This window comes from Aythya marila (genome assembly GCF_965140915.1).
Source record: "Aythya marila genome assembly, chromosome: 3".
NCBI lineage: Eukaryota > Metazoa > Chordata > Aves > Anseriformes > Anatidae > Aythya > Aythya marila.
Genome location: NC_139044.1, coordinates 24,973,825 through 24,989,610, shown reverse-complemented (window position 1 = coordinate 24,989,610; position 15,786 = coordinate 24,973,825). Strand labels below are relative to the sequence as shown.

Sequence of the window (15,786 nt, the reverse complement as noted above, 5' to 3'; positions counted from 1 at the left end):
AGCAGTTCAGTGTGAAGTGAGATGTCATTTCTTTTAAGGATCATAGAAGAAGCCTGCAAATAAGATCAATATGTATTTTATTACATATAATGTATTTTAAGTACAGAATGCTCTCATCAGGAAATTCTTAACACTGATTAAATGAAGAAACTGTTTTTGCTGAATGCTCAAGTATTTTTAAATGTCTTGTGTCTTTTCTGGACCTATTTCTTAGAGATTAAAATCTCGTAACTCAGGAAGACTAGGAAGAGTTAGCATTTCACACCTGCTAGGACTGGGGTCTTTGTTACCACAGGGGAAAAAAAATCAAGTAATTTCTGTGGCATGATGATCTTGTGTTCTAGATGGGAGACTGGGACCTGGATGAAACCATACATTGTGTTTTCTGCAGGATGTGTTTTACAAGTTAATACCTCTTCCAGTAACAAATATATCAATAATTCCAGAGGAATATAGGCTCTGTTTTCTTTGTCATATTTTACGTCTTCAGTAAATCATACAATTTTTTTGGTTGTAGAAGCTAATTGGAGTAGAAACTACAGTGCTGGTGAAGAGAGGCTTAATAAATGCAGAGCTGTTTGACAGACCAATGCATACGTGTTGAGGAGACAAAAAAAAATCAATTACTGTCTCATCCCACTGTTAGTCAATAATAATAAAAAATAAAAAACAGTGAACAGTCAGCTAGTGAGTAAAACAAGAAGGACAACTGATGGGTTTTCTTGTTTTGTTTTTTAAAGCTTTTTTCTCTTTTTTTTTTTTTTTTTTTACTTTCTTTTAACATCTTCTACTAAGTCTGTACTTTCTGCTATGATTCTTGTATTCGCTGTACCCACCCTTTCTGTTCATTGATCTTTCCTTCACATTCTCTTGGCCATTTTCATTCCATTTCACTAATCTTCTACTGTAATCTTTCTTCCTTCCTTCCTTAACCCCACCTATTAAAGTAACAAAACGAACAGAATTTGTAGAAACTAATGCACTGTGTATATCTTTGTCATTGTTCCCTTTGATTTGGTGAATTTATCCCTGTTTCTTGACCTTTGTCTTTGTCAGGATGCAAGCACTTCAAGGCTAGGGTTGTTCCTTGTACTGTGCATGGTGCTTGGCAGATGTATGCATTTCTTTTGGTTAGATGTAAGGCACTGTTGTGGGAAAGGCAATAAAAAGATAAAAATATGGAGTCAGTTGTAAGCAAATTGCAGGTATACTCGATAAAGCTGCTCTTGTAGGTAACTAGATCATAAAGAACAGAACCAGGAGAGGTTTTCAGTCAATACCAAGCGAGGCATAAGGTTCTCTTGATTAAATATTACTTTGAACATGTTTTTAAAAACAATCCTAATGATAGAGATTGTGCAGCTTCCCTCGACATTTTATTCCATTGCTTCATGAGATGTATGTTGAATTATTTCTTGCCCCTGCTTCCACTCCAGATTTACTTTTATAAAGCTAAACAACCCATCATTCTTTTAATCATTCCTCATAAATTTCATCTTTTGGATTATTTTGTTGCTATTCTTTGGGCAGTTTCATTGGAAAACAGTGTTCAGTTGAGCCTGTTGCTTTATAGCTGGTGATCTTAGTGTGAGGTCAGGTTCTTCTGTTTTCAGTCAGTTGAAGATCTTTTCCTGCAATTAAAAAATGAGAACATTGTATCTGAGGATTTTTTAATAGATAACATTACATAATTCAGACTTGCTAGTCGTATATTTTTTAAGTTGTCAGTGCTAAAATATATATAAATAAATAAAGGTGCCATAAGGCTAAGGAAGAGGACAATTGTTTGTTCTCTTTTGTGTTACACACCCCCTAGGATTGCTCACCTGTAACTATTAGCTCTAAAACTGGATAGAGCTTTGCATATATCAATAAATCATTTTTTAAAAAAGTTAAACGGGAAATAGGACATAATTATCAGTCTTGCTAACTTCTTTTTTTAGAAAAAGGAGCAAGTGTAGTCTCAGCAAATACGTGGATAATTTTTGCACCTACGCTGACATGCTGAACTGCTAAGAAGCAGTTTATTAATATTGCCTTATTTTCTAATGGAGTCAGCATGAATATGGATGTACCTCTAAAGAAAAAGTTTGATGCTCTCTTGAACCATTCAGAGTAGAATATATCTTTGCTACGCAAACCTGTAGTAGCTGGGATCTTATGCAAGAATCTTCCTCTGAGAAATCTGTCCACGTTCCTCCAGGTTCATGCACACGCTTTCAGCAACACCCTTGTCAGTATTCAGGGTGGTTGTGGAGCTACAGTCTGATACTTGTATCGAGTTCTGCAGGACTTTGGTTCCCATAAGTCCACATAATAGTTACGAATCTACCTGCAGAGCAACTGACTGAAAGGTTTCCCTTTCACAGCTTTCACAGTATGCCAGAATTAGAAAGGCTCCACCTTATGACTGCCTGTTTTGTCTTGTCTTCTGGCATCTGTGATGCAAAGGGTTGTGTGATAAGCTGCTATATCAGATAGATTGTGTCATCTTAAGGTGAAAGGATTTCAGTCAGATAAACTCATTTTTAATGAAAAATTAGCACAGGGATAGCTTCTGATAAGATTTGCTTTGGGCAAGAAGGTATTTATTCTGTAATCTGTCATCTTGTTTCTTCAGCAAACAGCAGCGATAGCGAAGAACTATCTGCTGGTGAAAGTCTGTCCAAGTCTCAGCCAGCCAAATCAGTTTCTGCTGGCATGAAATCTCACCAAACCAAATCACCTGCAAGAACACAATCTCCAGGAAAATGTGGGAAAAATGGAGAGAAGGAGTCTGATCTCAAAGAACAGAATAATCGTTTGCCCAAAGTTTACAAATGGAGTTTCCAAATGTGTAAGTATTTTCTTCAAAACATGCCCGGTGTGGTCTTAGAGTATAGAATAAGAGGACTTGCTAAGTTTTGTGGGTTTTTTTTGCCTTTTTTCATGAAAATTATTCTATCCTTAGTTTGCTCAATTTTGTCACAAATCCTGATTTTATTTTTTTGTTTTACTTGCAATTGTACTTGCAATTTACTTGCAATACTTGCAAGCTATGCTTCTTGAATTGCACTTCTTGAAATATCCCACTTTTCCAATGCCATTTTTAGATATGGCTTCTGCGCTGACATACTGTTCTTGCCATCCTGTGTTGACCTCTCACTCAGGCATGAATGTTACCCACTGTATGTGCTGCTTGTGTTAATGCTTTCTTGTTCTACTCCTCATTCTCTAGTTGTTGTTCAGGCATTTGAGTGATTGACTTGTAACTTTTTTCCTTCCCTTTTGCCCTAATGAACGAGGGCACATTTACTGTTTCTAGTAATAAGAACTTGCAGTGTGTACAGTCAGCTACAGGTACACATATACGTGGTGCAGAGCACAGCATTGAAGGGATCACACATTTACCAATCTGAAAAACATTGCAGTAGCTTCAGTGCTGTTAGTGCAACTCCTTCATTGCCAGCCTGTTTATGCTATTGCAGCATTACTTGCAATGGGACGAAAAATGAAATATGACAAAATACTAGATAACTAAAATCCTCTTCTTCCATATAATAATAAGGAAACAATTGAAAAAAAAGTATTGTATTAAAACAAAAACTTTATTTTTAGCCCTCTTTCTTAGCATCTAGGAGTTTGTCTAGTCAGCAATAAACTATTCTCCTTACTATCAACCATGGATGGGTGTGAGTTACTTTCTCTTTGCTTTTAAAGGTCAAATTGAAGCTGTATGATGAATGATTTAAACGACTCCTTAAAATAATCCATAACATCTCATTCAATATTCACAGATGACCTTAGTATGTGTCAGGTTCCTGAAGCTCTCAGAGGATTATGCTCTGCTGTGATCAGTCGCAGGCTGCATGAAGGCTGCTGCTCCTCATGTAACGTAGGAACAGGAACGAGCTAGTACAGCACACTGTGCAGACACTTCTTCTGAGATTTTTTTTTTATTTTTATTTTTTTGCTAGCAGTGTTCCTTATGCCTAGGGAACTCTCCCCTTCACCAGCTATTTCCGTGCTGAGAGAATCTGACTCTACATTTTCTTCTACTGCCTGGCAATCTATTTTACTCTTACAGTTTAATCTCTGTTACTCTTACTTTGAAAGAATGTTTCTCGTAGTTCTTCCTCACAGCCAACTTTACATTCTCCAGTTCTTCAGGACTGTGTGATGTTGTCTCTATTGTCACTTTCAGCCTGCTGAGATTCATTGGGTAGTTTCCTTGTGTAACATACTTTAAGAGCTTTTTCTCCTTCCTGTCTACCTTTGCTACCTGGCACGTGTGAACTCTGCTTGGCAGGAAACAAGTTGGATTTTGGAGTGCTATTTACACATTTCCTGCTGCTGTAGGGTGTAGGATATTTGCAGAATGTGAGCTTTCTTCATCTCCCCACAGCCTTGTACAGTTGTGGCTTTTGGTTCTTTGATGGAGGACTAATGTGGCTTCAGATGGCCCACAGTATATTCAATGATTCTTAAATGTTTTTGGATGGAGTGTGTACAGCTTGGCTTACCTGTGGCTGAAGGGGACTGGACCCAGCTGCTTCTTCCTGGCTGTGCCCCCGCAGGTGTGCGCCACACTGGGAAGAGTTCCCAGCTGGGAACAGCCCAAGGGCAGCTCCTGTGCTGCCGGTGTCCATGTCCCCCCCATGTGAGATACGGGAGAGAAGAGACCTGATCTTGTTGTACCTTATGCCCATATGCCATGGGTTTAGATTAGAACCATCCCACAGCTACTCTAATTCCTGTCGTAACCTGCTTCTTTCCGAATGAGCAAGGCAAGTCAGGCACAACTGACCTTTCTGGTGTACTAGACCAAGCAGAGCTCTAGCAAGGACTCAAAGCAGCAGACTCAAAGCTCGTTTTGGCCCGTGTTTTCATTACATGTCTCTATTTATTTGCCAGTGCATTATGGAGAGGAATGCATGTGTTTTCTCCTCCTACTCCCTTTATTAAAAAAAAAAAAAAAAAAGCGCATCTGTTGGTGGTATCACTTAAAAAAAAAAAATCAAATGTTTGTGGTAATAAACAGCAGTTGCTGTTGCTATGTTTGGATTTGCTGTCTGCTGTGCCAAAGCATGTCACTAAGATTTGAGTACTTCCCACTTCACTGGCGTTCAGAACTGTTTGGAAGTGCTGCAGTACAGTAATTAACAGAGGTTGTTTCATTTGCAGCTGACTTGGAAAATCTGACTAGTGCAGAGCGCATAACTGTTCTTCAAGAAAAATTGCAGGAAATCAGGAAACATTACCTGTCCTTAAAATCTGAGGTGGCTTCCATTGACCGAAGAAGAAAGCGCTTAAAGAAAAAGGAGCGGGAAAGTAAGTGCTGGGACCTAGCCTCTTCTTTGAGAGGGCTGTCACATGTCATGTGCTTAAGGTGTCAGTAAGAATTGGATATTTTTTAGGAAGATGTGTGCCTTTAGGACTCTGGGTTTGTGTTATTTTTTCCTGTTATTTAAAACACTGTATATGATTATTTTATAGTCTTTAAAAGGTACAATTCAGGTATCTAGTGATATTTAACTAACTGGGGGGGGGGGAAGACATGACACATTAAAAGGCAGGCTATCTATTTCTATATTATCTGTATTATCTACATCTGCTCTTATTTAAGCAGAACTACTTTATACAGGGGGAAAAAAAAGTTTAATAAACTTTTCTAAGCTGTGGACAAAACATCTTGAGGTTCTGAATAACATTACTTCAACTTGTACTATAGCTTACTGTAATATTTCTTGTGTGTTTAGTTAAGGCTCTCACCTTAGCATAAGTGATATGAGCTTAAGGTAAACCATCAAATAAACTGTCTCGTTGCTCTGAAGCTGTTTCATTTGTGTAAGTGAATGTTCTAGTGTGCCTGCTTCTGTGACAGCATTAAGAAGATTTTCTCCACACGTCATTTTATCTGCATATTTAACTGTGCACTGATTATAAGAAGAAAGGCTGAAATGCCATGTAAAGGAAGATTTTGGGGGCTGCAGCCTTTACACGGGCACTACAGTTGCTGCTTGGTTGCCAGAGCTGCCTGTTTGGGCAGGTTCAGTGCTGGGACAAGGCTCTGCCAGTGTACATTTGCAGAGAGAAGGGAGCTGTTGAGCGTGCTTGTGGGGAAAAATGACATTTGGTGTTCTTTGATCAGTGAATTGGGGCTGCAAGGGGCAATGTTCTGCTTTCTTGAACACAGCCTAACTTGCCTTTCAGAGTATTGCCCACAAAAGCTAGGAAACTGAGGTATTTTTAATTATTAGACATTGAGATGCTGCAGTCAGGATACACAAGTCCTTGTCATCAAATGGGAGAACCTTTTTACTGCTTAATATGTAAACTTTGTAAAACCTGTGTTTTCTCATTCCCGTGCAGGTGCTGCTACTACGTCATCTTCCTCCTCATCACCTTCCTCTAGTTCCATTACGGCTGCGGTTATGTTAACGTTAGCAGAGCCATCTATGTCAAGTTCATCACAGAATGGAATGTCAGTTGAGTGCAGGTGACAGCAGGACTTGCCAAAGCACTTTGCACTTAATGGCTGCTGAGGGCCACTCTTTTTTTTTTTTGATTTTTTTTATACTGCACAGTGGCACAAAATTCAGACAAGCACTATTTTGTATTTAAAGTTGTTTCTTGACAAGCTAACTTTGCACTTAAGTGCACTTTTATGAAGAAAAAGTACAACAAACTGCTTTTCCTCAAGCAATAATTGTTTCCAACTTGTCTGGGAATTGTAAGTCCAGTGACTCGAAGGCCTTCCACTGTGGCAAATGGAGGCTGTTCACTGCCTGTAGAGACAGTACAATAAGCATATAGTTGTTGGGTTGATCTAAATAAATGTGGTAAGGCTTACTGTACATGTATTCCCTGGTATTTTGTTAAAGCTGGAACATTTGATATTTTTCCATTTATTTATGACAAATATTGAACCTATTTTCATTTGTACAAGCTAATTGTTTTTTAACTGCTAAGTCACCTTATAGTGGCTTACTTGTATACGTCAAGCACATGTATTCAATTCAAAACCTGCAGTTAGGATGTTTGACATCAGTCCTGATAACCAAATACAAGGATTCCTTTAAAAACAAACAAACAAAACTGACTAATGTTTACAGGTTTGAATTAGGCTTAAATAGGTTACTCTGGGTTTTAATGGCCCATTAATTGGAATGAAACTACTGTACTTTGCCATTTTTCTATAAAACAGTATTTTTTTTTAATTTTGATAAAATACATTATGAAAAAAAGGAAGAAAATGGCTAACAAACTGTATTAAATCTTAATGTATAAAGATTGTATTTAGCCAGTTTAAAGTGTATATTTATTCATAATGGATTATAACAGTTATATTTTTGTGTTTTCTTGTAAATGTTTCTTTTCCCTTAAAGCAACAAATATTTCATTTGTAATGCTTATTTTATTACGAGCTTCAAGGAGAGGACTTCAAGACCGAGTAAGGTGTGAGGTTATAATTTGTGGTTGCTGATATGAACACTGCCACGAAAGGGTAGTTGTTTTTAAAATAAATAGCTAGCTGAGCGGTAGACATTTAATTTTTTAAATGCCTTGTACAAATTCCAAAACCAACTTCAAACTGTTTTCACTTGTATTGATTTTATGTTGTATGAATCCCAAGCTCTCTCCTGTTAATTATATACCTTTGTAAGACATTTGTATATTGCGGAAGTGTTCATTCAAGCTATTTAATACCTGGCACTGTTAATACACAGTACTTTATTGTACAGATTGTTTTACTGTTTTAATTGTAGTTCTGTGTACTTCTTTTGGCTGGGGAAATAGGGGCTGGCATGTTTTTCTTTGTTTTCTGGCAATACAACATGTAAGAATTCAAAGCATTTTGTTTGTAGATGCTAGAGTGTCAGAATCCTTTACATTTGACTTTTCTAAGAAAAGCATTTTCAGTCTTCGTAGTGTGTGCTTAAGGTTAACTGATTTTATTGAAAATGGTTTCAAAGTATTCAGAATTGTACAGGACTGTAAAAATTTGTTGACAAACATTGAAGGAAAAGCTTATAGAAAAAAGCTATAAAATATATATTAGGTTCTGCAGAAAATGGAGAATTATGTAATATATTGTACAAATGTAAGCAAAGGCCTCTGAAATAAAATGCCATAGTTTGTGAATCCCTGATTTTGTTTCTAACAGTTTAATTAAATGAACACATTACGGTTACTTAAGTGACACCAAGCTGCAGAATCAGTTTACACCACATTAAACCACATTAAATACCATTTGCTAATAAACGTATGAAAATGAGTTAGACTGGGTACACATTGGCCCCATTTTCCTCTTAGCAGTCAGCTCAAATTAATCTTTTTTCAGCAGAACAGGAGAGCTTCGCCTGTTGACATCATTAAAGCGGAACCAGTTGAAATAAAGATGAGCTTTGGTTTGTGTCAATTCATGTAGTTTGGCAATGAATACGAGAGCTCCTGGAGAAATGTGCTGACTTTTAATAACTACTGGTTAAGTTCTGATATGGTGGAAGTGAAATGTGAACAGTCTGATTCTATCTATTGACACCATGTGTAGCCTTCACTCAGCTGGCCAAAATACTGTTGCACCTGCACAATGATGGATTACTCATGAGGATGAGAAATGACTGATGAGCTTTGGATGCTTTTGTCATAATTAGCAGTGATCTGAGATTGCTGGGGATAACTTTAATAACAGTCACTTTTAGTAATTCGGTTCTGCCTTCGATCTCAGGAGGTGCAGCTGGTGCTGCAGCTGGGTGCCCTCAGCCTCCCCCTCGCCACAGGCTGTGGGGTCAGCCTGCCCGTGCCAGCACTCCCCCGTTGATAGACAGTCGCTGGCTGCTTTAACGTGGGGTAACGGAGCGGTTCCTCGTTAGCCACCTCCCCGGGCTTCCCCGCTGCTCCGTTAAGCTGAAACTCTTTGCGCAAATTGGGATTTCCGCTGGGCGCTGTGGGCTGCCGGCCGTGCCGCTGCCCGCCCTTCTTTCCAGCGCCCCTCAGCTCCGCTCCCGCCCTCCCGCCGGAAGTGACGCAGCCGCCGCCTTGCACTCAGCCGCAGCCATGGCGGCGTCCCGGCGCGCCGCGGAGCCGTTGCCCGGGTGCGTCAGCGCGCGCCTTGCTCCCCCCCCCCACTTCCCTATCCCCTCAGCCGCTCGCGCGGCGGCCGTTGGCCGTTACCGTTGGCCGTTACGGTTGGCCGTTAACGCCGCTCCCCTCCCCTCCCGCGCAGGGCCGGCGGCGACTACGTGGTGGGGCAGGTGCTCGGCAGCCTCTGCCCCGGCGCCGGGGCGGCGGCGCGGCCCCTGGACGGCCTCTTCCGCGCCGCCGCCCCGCCGCCCGTGCTGGTGGCCGTGCCCAGGGTGAGTCCGCTCTGCCGGGGGGGCGGGCACGTGGTGGCGCTCTAAATAAATCATAACTCACAAAGCAACCATAAGGTGTTTCTAGAGTTTTGTTGTTCAAGTTAGTTTCTTGTAACTTTTTTTTTCAAGGAAAATAAGAAGAGAAAGCATGTGGAAGTGGAGAAAGCATCAGAAGATCAGAGCTCGTCTAACAAGCAAGAACCTCCTGTAAAAGTGAAGAAAACGGGAAAAAAGGAACTTTCGAAAGCAGGGAAAAAGTTGGCAAACAGGTAAGTAGGTGATACCTTCTTAAAGTAGGACTAAAGAAAAAAATCCATCTAGATTAATCCTAACATTACGAGTCTAGTGAAACAACAAAGTGTTAGTCTACTATTAATCTCAACCTGGAGTTTAAGAAGATGGCTTTGAAGAAGCTTGTGGCAGCGTCCCATAGTTTGCACCAGAAGGCGATAAAATACTTCAGCTTCTTGTCGGAGGTAGGTTCTTGGTCTGCGGAATGCAGAACTGCTGTTGGAGAGCCAGCAGGGCTGGAGGTTGGAGATGCAGATGCTGCTCTCCTCTCTGGTACAAGGTGATGCTTCGAGCTGTAGTTGCCTTTATCCAGCAGTCCTGCAGTCAAAGGAGCAGAGGTGTTTTCAGTAGAAGCAAGGCACAGCCAGAGCTACTTGTCCGTAGTGCAGTGGCTACTGCTGCGATGCAGACCTGCTCTGCTAGTAGCTGTCAGCTCCCTTAAACGTGCGGAGCAACTGAAGTGCTGTCAGCTCAAGCAGGAAGCTAGTCTCTGTTCAGTTCCTGAATATCGACATTTGTTTGGTTGTAGCTCCTGAGGCTAATACCACGTCTCTGATAGTGTTGCATTTTTCATGCCCAAGAAACAGAATAATTTGTTTGGTGTTTTGGTATCAGCAGCCTTCTTGCTTATTGTTCATGCTGTTACAGCAAGTTTGTGTAGAAATCTGTTAGTGATGGATCCCAAAAGGTTGTCTGTTGTGAGTGCTGTGGATGCCAGGAAGCATAACATTTCTTCTTATTTCTGGTGTAGAAAGATTATTTCTTTCCCTTTATTTTTAGACAAAACAACGTACTTCTGAATTCTTGTTTAATTACACATAACGGTGAGTTCCATGGTCTGGGGCAGCAGATACCTGACCGCTCCATAATATAGAAAACTATGTATATGTAATGCATAACAGGCAAAAATGTTTGAAAATTTACATTGAATGTAATCATTTAAAATTGTAAGTTAAAATTCCTGTCTTGGAGGGTTCAGTTCTTTTACCTCAAATGTCCTGTTTTTTTCCCCATCAATTATAATTTGCTTGTCTTTTTCTGAAAAGGGAGAGTGCTTTAGAACAGGCAGATGAAGAAGAGGAGCAAAAACTATTTCAAAGCAAAGCGAAACGTACTTCTCGTGCCATCGCCAAAAGTGGTGTTAATTCAGAAACTCTAAAACAACAAAAGAAAAAAAATGAGGCAGAAGAAATGATAAAAAACAAAAGAACGGTGTTTGTGGGAAACCTACCTGTCAACTCCACTGCTCAGGTACGTGAGTGGATTCTGGCAGCTGAAAGAATGAAAAGGCTGATGAAAGTTACCTTGGTTTAAGGGATTGTTTCCTCATGAGAACTTGTATGTGCTTGTGACTAAAATTGCTTTTTGTGAAAGCAGGTAATAACGCTCAGCAGTAACCATTAGAGGCAGCCTCTTCTGGCTTAGTGGGGTTGAGCTTTTTACAGCAGTGGCTGCAGTTGCTCTTTCTTTGGTAGAAGATTTCTTTTGGTTGATTTCTTTTTCAATTTAATAATGCTTAATAAATAACAACTGCAAGTACAAAGCTTAAATCTGCTTCTGATTTTGAACATAAATAATATTTCAGATGGTTGCCTAAAATATTTTAAATTTATACCTTCCTCTATACTTAGGGGTGTGAATTCAGTTTTGGCAGTCTCTAACATAAGCTGCTGCTACGGGAAGTACAGAAGTAGTTACAAGTTGCTTATTTTTAGTAGTCCGTAAATATACCTTGTATGAGTGAAATGAAAATAGTGTAAAAATCTTACTAGTAATTAAGTGTTCAACAATAATTGTTGTCAGGATGCAAAAATACATTGAATATCTGTAATGTTTTCTGTTCAGATGCTGAAATCCCTTTTTAAAGAATATGGACAAATAGAATCCATTCGATTCCGTTCTGTGGTACGTTATTTCTTCCGCGGTTACGTGGCATTTACTATCATGACCTTACAGGATAGTGTTTATAAGGGTTGTACGTTCATTAAATCAGAAGTGGGTGTGGGTGGGTACATTTTACCATTAGAAGAAGCCCTGGAGATTTTACCAGAGAGGCACCACAGGTGCATCTTTCCTTTCATCACATTTGACGCTTTCTGTAACAGCAGTTTGTACAGTTGGAGCTGTGTTTTCTGTCCCAGAAGGAAGCCTGTATTATTGGGGGTTTAACTAAGGTATTGTTTAGCTGTTCTTAAATTACAGGAGCTAAGGAGTATTGATTGTGAATCACTGTACTGGGTACAACAGTTGAAGATAATTGTCTTGGAACTCAAGAAACATAACAGATCAGGTTAAAGCCAGCTGTGTAATTTTAAGCTACTTCTAGATCATCTCTGAGAATATCCATTTACATCAGCTGCTCTGTGTACTGGCTACATTATTCTGGGTGGGAGTGGAACCCGTTTGACTTCTTGTCTTTGAGAGCAAGCATTTAAGATAAATTGACACTAGTTAACATAAGCTCTTTTTATTTTAAAGGTTCCAGCAGAAGACACTTTATCCAAAAAGTTAGCAGCAATAAAGTAGGTTCTGCTTGTGAGTTTCATGCTTTATTTTTTAAGGCAAAAATGATCTTTAAATGTTCTTACATATATAGCTATATTCATTTTTTCTTTTGTTTCTTTGACTTCTGAAATTACCTTTGTGTGTATGCACGTTTTTTGAGAAGTAAAAAGGTATTATGTGCCCAGTATAGCAGTAAGGAATTAATTGTTAGGTTGTCTACCTCCTTGCTGAAATACAAGTGCAGTAATTGTCTTTAATTCCTTCGGGTGTATTTCTGCACTGAGGACGCTCAATCTGGGTGCAAATAGAAGCTAAGATGTACAGTGGGACTTCCTTGGACATAAGGAGCTTCTCAGCCTTTAAGAGAATTGAATTTGCTCCTGTGTGCAAAACAGAGGAGATATAAACATGTTTAACAAGTGTTTCTGCACTGCACAGTATTTCAGAATTATTTAAATACATGTCTTTTTCCTGTTCCAGGCGTAAGATTCACCCTAACGTGAAGTACATTAATGCTTACATTGTATTTAAGGAAGAATGTGACGCCATTAAGGCTCTAAAAAAGTAAGTCTTGGTTTTGCTCCTCATGTTGAAAGCGCAGAGTGTGAAGGGATAAATTTAAACTGCCTCCTGTCTTTTGCTTGAATTAAAATATTTTTTTTCAAACTTAAAAAGTAAATTTGCTTTTGGAAGAGTACTATGCAGGGACACTGTAAATTAAATATTACCTTTTTCTTTTGACTCCAAAAGAAACGGAACAGAAATTGCTAGTGGATTTCACATCAGAGTTGACATCGCATCAAAAAACAGTTTGGTGAGTAATGTTTGTGACTCAAAGTAATTTTCTGTTTTTTCTTGTAACAAGTAACATAGTGTCTTACCTCTTCCTTGTTTTCTTTAGCATGACAATAAACGTTCTGTATTCTTGGGAAATCTCTCATATGGTAAGTAAAATGGATTTTCATACCTCATTATTTAACACTTTTTGGAATATGTTGACATTAGGATTTTCTTTATTTATTGTTATTTCAGGGTATCTTGTTTAGATAGCTAAATATCACTTACTGGAATTGTTAAAATAGTAGTTTTATATTTTGACTGAAACACCTAATGGGGTAAGTTTCCAGCAAGTGCTGCAGATGAATTTTCTTCTGTTACATTTCAGTAACTACAAGCACTTTTATTTCTTGTTGTTACTCAATGTTTCTTAAATATGACCAAACTGCATAGAGCCATAGTGTAATAAACTATCAGACACGTGCTGGAACTTGTTTGTGAACCACTTCCAAACGACACACAGTTAGGGCTGTTTTTGATGCTGTCTGTGAGCCATGGGCTGAGTGGCTCTGTCCAGGCAGCTGCTGGCAATGGGTTGTTGTGGAGGTGCTTGCTGTGCAGTTTGGGTGAGTGCCTAGTGGGTATTCAGCTGCTTCTGAGTAGATGAAGGGATCGCTGCCGGGTGTGGTCTGCACGAGGGTATTGATGGAGTCAGGATGCTTGGGATGAGCATCTTGCTTTGGGATGGTGTGGATGTGTAAATATGCAGGGTGATGCCCCGTGCTGATGACCTGACACAGAACTGCTGTCACGTACTGCTCGTGGTCGTGCTGAAATAAATGGGTCTGGGGCTTCACACTAAAACGTGACCTGTCGGAAAATCTGAGAAGTGAGAAATCTGAGTTTGGTGAGGTTTCTCTGCTGTGTGCACCTTGTGTCAGTGCTGTCTATGCTTCTGTGCCTCCTGCAGAAAAGAACAGTTTGGGCATTCGCAGTGCTCTGGAAATGACTTCAGCACCTTGAACTGCACACTGAGGTCCCATCGTTGCAATTAAACCTGTACCATTACATTCAGACCCTCCCGTAGCACAGATGCAATTTTGGCTGTGTAAAGGGACTTACCACAGGTTGAAGTGTAGCTGTACAGAAAAGAGAGTAACCTATGTTTTAGTAGTGCTGCATCACACCTGTCTTTCTGGTTGGATAAGTATGAGACCGAGAATGCTGGTAATGGCCACACGTGAGGCTCAGTAATATTAATCCCGTCTCCCCCATCCAGGTCAGTGAGCATGACCTTCAAGACCTGCCAGCTCAAGCTCGGTATCATCAGTTAGTAATTCTTAGAAACAGATTCCAGCATAAGAAGGAGCTACAAGAATCTTAATGAATCTTCATTTTCAGTATTTTCAAATCATAAATGAAATTATTTTTTAAAAATCTTTTGATCTTTGCCTTCATTCTCCTTTGTGATTTGTATTGTACTCTTCAAAGCTAGCAAATCGGTGAGTGTCAAAGTAAACAGCCCTTTATAAAGTCTGCATTGTCAACTAGCTGGTATTTTTCTGAACCACCAATACTTATGCACTGATGCATGAAATTTTCTATCTAAATATATATATTGTGTACCTAAGGTGGTAAAATATAAAATATTTGGATTTGGGGTAGGCTTTTAAAGTGGTCTCTCTGACTGAGGAGACGTCTGTTTTATTGTGTTTCCTGCAGACATCAGCGATGATGCCGTGAGAGAACACTTTGCTGACTGCGGAGATGTGGTAGCAGTGCGAATTGTGCGAGACAGGCAGACCGGCATGGGGAAGGGCTTTGGCTACATTCTCTTTGAGGTACGTATGTATGGCACACTCAGGACACTGGGAATTCTTCAAAGTCTGAGCTGGGATTTGCTTTTACAGCCTTTTCTGACCTTTTGCTATTTTGGATATGTATGTGATACGTGGTAGCATTGTTTTGTACCTTAAAAGTAGCTTGGAAGACCGGTCCTGTGGAAGCTCATGAAAGCAGACTATTTTAGGTAAAGTACAAAGAAAAGCTGCAAAACATTGGGGTTAAAGAAATGACCTTTAAGGAAAAGATTTATAGGAGGAAAAGATGGGTTTGCTTGGTGTAACTGCAACATTCTCCCATTTCTTGTTTCAAAATATAAGTGCAATTCTTTTTCTCCTGCCAGTTCTGTGGCTAGTTCTGCCCATTTAGGCTTTGTATGACTTGCTTCTCGTATTTTTCTCCCAGCCTCATCTTCCTTAGCTTACCTCCTGCAGCCCAAGACCTTGTTTTTTTTTTACCAGTTTCTCCTTTCTGCCTCTGTCTCTCACGCCTCGTGTCAGCTGTTTCAGAGCTCATTTTCAAGAGCATATGGCAGCCGCGTGTCGGGAGGTCCCCAGCCGGGAGCGTGCTGAGGCTAAGGCGCGTGCCTGTTCCCACAGAACACGGACGCCGTGCATCTGGCTCTGAAGCTCAACGACTCGGCCCTGCAGGGGAGGAAGGTGCGTGTGAAGCGCTGCCTGGAGCAGGGGAGCGCGGCGCGGCGAGCCGCCGGCCAGCCCCGCGGCCCCAAGGGCAGGGCTCGCAGCGCGGCACCCAGCGGCAGCGTGCACGGCGCCTCCTTCGTGGGAGAGAAGGCAGCGCCCTGCGCACGGGGCGCCAAGACCAAGAGACTGCGAAAAGGCGCTGCCAAGAGGAAACCTGGGAAGAAGAAATAGCGCAGGACGCGGCGCTTCTCGTTAATAAAGCCTCGGTGCGGAGCCGCTCGCCGGGTGCTCTGCGTGCTGCCTCCACCCAGCCGCGCTGCCTGTCTGCACCCGGAGCTCGCCGGCCGCGCATGCGCCGTGGGGCGGGGCGGGAGCGCGGCGGCGGCGGC

The 15,786-nt window shown here is 40.7% G+C and overlaps 2 protein-coding genes across 4 annotated transcripts in view; both read left to right on the top strand.

Annotated features, from left to right (window-relative positions):
* Positions 1–8,144, top strand: part of ARID4B (AT-rich interaction domain 4B) — an 86,223-nt gene extending 78,079 nt beyond the window's left edge. For 2 of the 3 annotated variants that reach the window (XM_082758277.1, XM_082758276.1), the window contains exons 22-24: positions 2,621–2,836; positions 5,164–5,310; positions 6,352–8,140. In XM_082758277.1, the coding sequence (XP_082614403.1) occupies positions 2,621–2,836; positions 5,164–5,310; positions 6,352–6,482 (494 nt within the window). In that variant the 3' untranslated portion in view covers positions 6,483–8,140. Of the gene's footprint in view, positions 1–2,620; positions 2,837–5,163; positions 5,311–6,351 lie in introns of all 3 variants that reach the window. The other variant, XM_082758278.1, reaches the window with a different exon arrangement.
* An 870-nt stretch (positions 8,145–9,014) lies between these two features.
* RBM34 (RNA binding motif protein 34) lies at positions 9,015–15,759 on the top strand. The gene is made up of 11 exons (XM_082757188.1): positions 9,015–9,077; positions 9,209–9,338; positions 9,468–9,607; positions 10,676–10,880; positions 11,475–11,534; positions 12,108–12,151; positions 12,615–12,698; positions 12,885–12,948; positions 13,036–13,078; positions 14,634–14,752; positions 15,353–15,759. The coding sequence occupies exons 1-11, from the start codon at positions 9,040–9,042 to the stop codon at positions 15,626–15,628; spliced, it is 1,203 nt and encodes a 400-aa protein (XP_082613314.1). The 5' UTR covers positions 9,015–9,039; the 3' UTR covers positions 15,629–15,759.
* Positions 15,760–15,786: the final 27 nt, after the last annotated feature.